Source organism: Agelaius tricolor, unplaced genomic scaffold (genome assembly GCF_023055355.1).
Source record: "Agelaius tricolor isolate 1412-34295 unplaced genomic scaffold, bAgeTri1.0.p SCAF_25, whole genome shotgun sequence".
Taxonomy (NCBI): domain Eukaryota; kingdom Metazoa; phylum Chordata; class Aves; order Passeriformes; family Icteridae; genus Agelaius; species Agelaius tricolor.
In genome coordinates, this window is record NW_027269285.1 from 423,949 (window position 1) to 429,891 (window position 5,943).

General features: G+C 50.7%; 1 protein-coding gene across 2 annotated transcripts in view; it reads left to right on the forward strand.

Moving 5' to 3' along the window:
• Positions 1-4,345, forward strand: part of CLUH (clustered mitochondria homolog) — a 32,857-nt gene extending 28,512 nt beyond the window's left edge. For both annotated transcript variants that reach the window (XM_071447536.1, XM_071447537.1), the window contains exons 24-26: positions 712-846; positions 1,850-1,923; positions 2,499-4,345. In XM_071447536.1, the coding sequence (XP_071303637.1) occupies positions 712-846; positions 1,850-1,923; positions 2,499-2,667 (378 nt within the window). In that variant the 3' untranslated portion in view covers positions 2,668-4,345. The remainder of the gene's footprint in view (positions 1-711; positions 847-1,849; positions 1,924-2,498) is intronic.
• Positions 4,346-5,943: the final 1,598 nt, after the last annotated feature.

Here is a 5,943-nt window from a genome sequence, read left to right on the forward strand (position 1 = left end):
GTGCCCAGCCTGGGCCTTGGGGAGTCCTTTCCTACAAACAGCTCGGACCAGATGCCAGGGAGTCCTTGTAGGGCCAGGGCAGAATTGCTGCCCTGTGCAGTAACTGCCCACTGCTATGCCAGAGTCTTTGCTCAGCTTCCTGCAAATGTGTCCACGCTCCACCCATGGCTGGACAAGCACTTCTCCTGTGGGATGGCCCCACGTTCTGGTGGGGCTTGGAAAAAACTGGTCTCTTCTCATGTTTTGTGCCACTAATCTTTAAATACCAGCTCCAAACTGGTTTGGTAGTGAGCTCTCAGCCTGCTGAGCTTTCAGGCTGCTGCTCAGTGAAACTCCTGCCCCAGCCCGGGGCTGTCTGAGCAGGTCTGTGGCTGCACGGGGTGACTCAGCTGAGCTGGCTGAGGGCACAGCCCAGTGTGGGGAATGCTGGAATACTGGTCCAGGTGGGGGGATGCTGCACCTGGAACAAGAGCCCAGTGCAGGGAATGCTGCTCACCCAGCAAATATGCTCCCACTTGATGAAAATGTGAAATGTTGATAAGAAGGTTCCCAGAGGAGCTATTTTACTTCTTGAATGCCAAGGCAGGTAAAATCCATTTTGCTGAGTTCCTGTAGGGGTGCTGAGCTGGCAGCAGCCGGGTGTGTTCCCTGGGTTGGGTCCTGCTCTCACTTGTGATGTTGAACCTTTTCTTTTTTCCCATTTCCCATCAGCTCGGTGAACACCATGAAAAGACCAAAGAGAGCTCCGAGTACTTGAAATACCTGACACAGCAAGCGGTCGCTCTGCAGCGCACAATGAACGAGATCTACAAGAACGGCTCCAATGCCAACATCATGCCCCTGAAGGTAACCCAGAGCTCTGGGGATCGTGCTCTGCCAGATAGAGTTGTGTGCAGCTGCTCCTGAGGGACACGGACTGTCAGGAGGGGGTAGCAGTTGTCCCTTCCCAGGCAGAAGCCCTTGCTAGGGCAGTGGCTCAGACACAGGGTGGTGTCTGTCACCTGTGTGGATGGAGCACAGCGTTGCAGGGTGCCTGGGGAAGCAGCAGGGTACAGGGACAGCTCCTGGGGTGAGAGCCTGGCACACCTGCACACAACCCTGCCCTGCTGCTGACTCACTGCCAGGCAGCAGGTTGCTCAACCCAGAAATACTTTGGTTTCCTCATCCTCAGAAATGCTGTCATCTTTTACCAGATGCTTTGTTCTCCTTCCAGGGATGTTGTGCTTGGGGAGGCTGCACAGAGAGCACAGAGGGGCTGTCAGGTTTACCTTACATGGAGCAGCAATGACTGGCCTTCCTGGGCCAAACCCAGCCGCTCCTGCCTGCCTCCACACCTGGCAGAGTACCCGGCCTGTGCCATGGGCGCTCTCCCTGCCACGCTGTACCCCAGCAGATTGGGGAAGAAGGTTGCAGCTGCAGGGAGGACACAGTGGAACAATGCTCTGTGTGTGGGTGTTCTCCCTGTGGAGAACTGGCAACAGACCTGACGAGTTCATGGCAATGAAGGGAGAACAAGGACCTTGAATCAAAAGTCCAGGGATTTGTGGCCAGTGAAGAGGCTCAAACCCATAAAAACATCACTAAGGGGTTTACCCTTGTTAAAATACTTAAAGGAGGGTAGAAAACCCAACACATTTTGGAGCTGGCACTGTGATGTACTTAACTGAAGTCCTGCAGGGTTCAGCAGGAGCTCCCTGCAGGGAAGCTCTAGATGGTGCTTTCCAGCTTACAGATACACAGAGATAGATAATGTAAATGATGCCGTTTTCTCAACTGTTGGTAAAGAGACATGTTTAGCAGTTCAGTGTCCTCTCTAGGTTCCTAAAACTTCTTTTCCCTTGTGATGTAGTTCACAGCTCCCAGTATGGCCAGTGTCTTGGAGCAGCTGAACATTATCAATGGAATTCTCTTCATTCCACTAAGGTACAGTGATTCTTCTGGGTTATGCCTTTAGAAATCAAGTCTGCACTGTCACAAAAGAGCACAAACCAGCTCCCCAGGACTTGTTTGTTTTAGCCAAGATCCCAATTGAGGCCTTGATTAGCATCAAGAGCACTGCAAGCAGCAGGATTGTTATTATTATTATTATTATTATTATTATTATTATTATTATTATTATTATTATTATTATTATTATTATTATTATTAACTGTCTTTTATACTTCTAGTTGAAAATTTGATTGGGATGATGGTGGAAATAGGTGACCTGAGCCAAGACTGTTGTTCTAAGGCTGCAAATATCATTGGTGGTAAAAATGCAGCATCAGCAGCTGGAGGCTGTGAAGCCCCTGCTCTGCCCCAGCCCCACTGAGAGAGCAGATCCTGGTGCCTCTTTGTTCAAACCCAGGCAGCAAACTGGGCCCTGGCTGTGCTCAGGCATGGCTGAGCTGTGGGGGAGGGAAGTGCAAGCAGTGTTCCCCCGTTGAACGTGACCTTGTCCTGCTTCACCATTCCCACAGCCAGTCTCATGTCTGCTCCCCTTCCTGCTTTCCCTTCAGCCAAAAAGACTTGGAAAACCTTAAAGCCGAGGTGCAGCGACGCCAGCAGCTCCAGGAAAGCATGAAAAGTGGGGAACAGCTGGAAGCAGAGGACAAAGCTGTGGAGGAGAAAGAGGCTGAGCCGAGCATGCCTTCTGCTGCCATCCCCTTAACACAGAGCTCTGCTTAACGTGTACCTCGCTTTAAAAAAAAAAGTTTAAACCACCCTTTTCTGAATCTGGCCCAGGGCCTTAGCTGCCCTCGGAGCAGCTCCTCCTTTTTGACAATGTTATTGCACTGGTACAATTAATACACAATGCAAAGAACTAATCTGAGCAATGTAATCTGTGTGCCCAAGGCTGTGTCTGCCACGCGAGGGGAGGTGGCCGGAGGCAGCACAGACCCGTCCTGGCGCGCGGGGCCCTCCTGCCGTGTGTGTGTCCGTGTCGTGTGTGTGCGCAGCAGTTATTTCTACTTTGTACATATGAATTCCAAATGAACTGTCTGGAGGAATGTAACATTTCTCAGGTCATTTTTATGTTGACTAAGGACACTGCTTTGCTAAACCAGTAAAGAACCAGCCCCATCACTGCTCCACGTTCCTGTAAAACGTGGATTCCAAGCCAAAAGATTGATTTCCCCCCAGTCACTATTCAAGCTTGGGCTGAGAACAGCCATATTTGTGTCACTGAGATGACTGAAGCCTGTGACATGTGGAAGTGGGGGATGTACAGCATTTTCTACATCAGGATATAGCCATGGGATCCCTTTAACCATTTTTTTCTATGTTTGGTTGGCAGTTTGGCAATTCAGTGGGGTTTTGTAACATTCACATTCTAATTTTCAAGGTAAAGATATAGATAGATATATATATATAGATATATATATATATATATAGATATATATTATATTCACCGTTCCACCTCTGCCTCTGCTTGCAGCTGAGTAACTTGGGATACTGTATCCAAAGAGTGAGGGCTTGATCTTTAAAAAAGCGCACAAACTTCCATTGCAGTGGAAACCCCAGTGCCTCGGTGAGGTGGGAATGCAGCAAATGAGGGCTGAGCTAAGGGGAGTGAGGAGGGTATCACAGCCCTATTTGAGGGCAGGGGAGAGGGCAGGAAAATAGAGACCTGGTATCATTTGCAACAGCAGCTGTTGATACAGAGCTGAGGGCCCTGAACCTGACAGAATCACAACCAGAAAGTACCAGGTTTTGGGGAAGGGGTTTAAATAAAACTGAAGTTCCCCCAGCACTGAAACCTCTGGCATTTTTGCTCACTGGTTTTGGGACTGGCGCTGGGAGCTGCCATTGCTGGCAATGGACGGTACTGAATGGCAAGTGCCACTAAAGAGCTCCTCCTGTCCCCTCCCCTCCCACACACATCCTGTGGGGTTGTCACTGTCCTCAAGCAGGTAAGATGTGGCTGCTGCAGGCCCTGGGATGCCGACAGAGTTGAATGTCCCGTTTTCCAAGCAGATCAAGCTGTAGAAGAAGGTTGGGCTGGCCGCAGCTGGTGCCCAGCCTCTCCCTGCCTCGCGTTGTCCTGGATCGTGCCCCGTGCTAATCCGTGCTGCTGCTCTTACTGACCCTTGGAGCCAAGTGCTGTCCCTGTGCTCTGTACCCTCGGTTTCCTGTCTGACCCTACAGGTATCTGTAACTCGGGGCTGGCGGGGGGGAAAGGAGGGAGCAGCCTCTGAGGTGCTGGAGACAACAAAGCAGAGTCTTCACTGCAAATGAACTTGCTCCTATTAGAAAAATTCTGAATTTCCTGGAAAGCAATCAATAAATGACTACAGTGCATCTTTCCTACAAGATTTTTCTTTTACTAGTGTCTTACAGTCCATTAAAAGCTTTTTAAACTCTTGGAGGTATTTTTTTTTGTTTCTTTACTGTTTGGTGCAAAGTGTTGGTACCAGCACTGGAGCCACCACTCCTGTTCCTTTGAGCAGGAGCTGGGGGGAGAGAACAGGACCAGCTGACTCAGAGGCTTTAAAATCAGTACCAGAGTCACAACCCCAGCCCAGAGGGGGTAGGACCCACAACCTCTGCTGTCAGAATCCATTTGTGCTCAGGGAGATGAGTCACTTTGCCCTCTCATCCCAGGGGAGCTGTGGGAGCAGGGACACAGCTCTGGGGATGTTGTACCCATGTGAAATGAGGCTGAAAGAGACAAGTCCTGGCTACTGAGGCTCCACAGCTAAGCAGCTCGAAGGACAATGCAGGCTGGTAAGTAACTGCATTTGCCAACATCTGTCTGTACCTCACTACCTCTTTTGGGTTCTGGGGGTTCTCATTACTCTCTTCACAAGTTCTTACGAGTGTAAAAACTGATTCAAATGGGCCCTGGGCCCCAGCTGAGCTGGAGGCAGGCAGGTACTCAACCCATTCACTGAAAAATGTTCCAGTGCCCATCAGTGCTCTGCTGGGACTGGAAACACCTCAGAGCTGCTGTCAGCGCAGCACTGCTGCACGAGCAACAACTCACCCAGCTAAGGGGGAAAATTAAATTTAGCTGCCCATACTGTTCTTACAACTCACACCTGAACCTGCCTTGTGCTCCCTGTGAGAAACTCACTGCTTGTGGACATACGAGGCTTGCCTTTCAACCGTCACCCCAAAAAACCACTTCTGTGCCACCCTGTCACCCCATCTGGGATAGCCCATGCATGCACTGACTCTGGCAGAACACTGACTCAGTTTTTTCCCAAATGCAAGTGAGTCTCATCCAATGTCCATCCCGTGTCTGTTCCCACTGCAAAGTACCACCCCACCAGCTGCTCCCACAGACCTCAGCTGGCGGGAGGGCCCTTTCATTCTCTCCCCACATCAAGCTCACAAGCACATCCATGCTCTTCCATTATGAAGATGCACCCATTCCAGTTCTGGCCACTGACCCATCTCTAAACGGTACTTGAGGCAATTGGGGCCAAACCACAGGGAAGAATGAAGCCAAAGCACACACAGGCACAAGACCCTAACAGCAGCAGAGATGTTGCCAGAAGCCCCCAGTGCCTGCTGCTCCACAGCAGAGCGCCTGCCCCGAGGGTGGGCGGCCACGCTCAGCCACCGCCCCCGGCTCCAGCGAGGAGCACTGAAGGCAGCTCCTGCCTGCGGCACAGAGACAGCGTCAAGAGAAGGGAAAATCCCACCAAACCCAACCCAGCCAGGGCTGGCCTGTGCCAGGCACAGGGACAAGGCTCTCCTGCCCACCTGTGAGTCCAGCTTAGCCCACCTGAACATTTCCTGTAGCAACTCATTGCATCGGATCAAACAACAAAACCTCTCACTACTCCAGCTGCCATGGACCAGCTCAAAACCACTTCCTGCAGCCTCAGGTGAATAAAAGTTAAATTAAAATCAGAGCAAGGGCAAAGCAGGTGGGAGCAAAATCTGAGGGTGAAACACCAATAGCTTTTTTCAAAATAGTTTTAATTCTTGCATCCAAGGAAACAAAACCACATC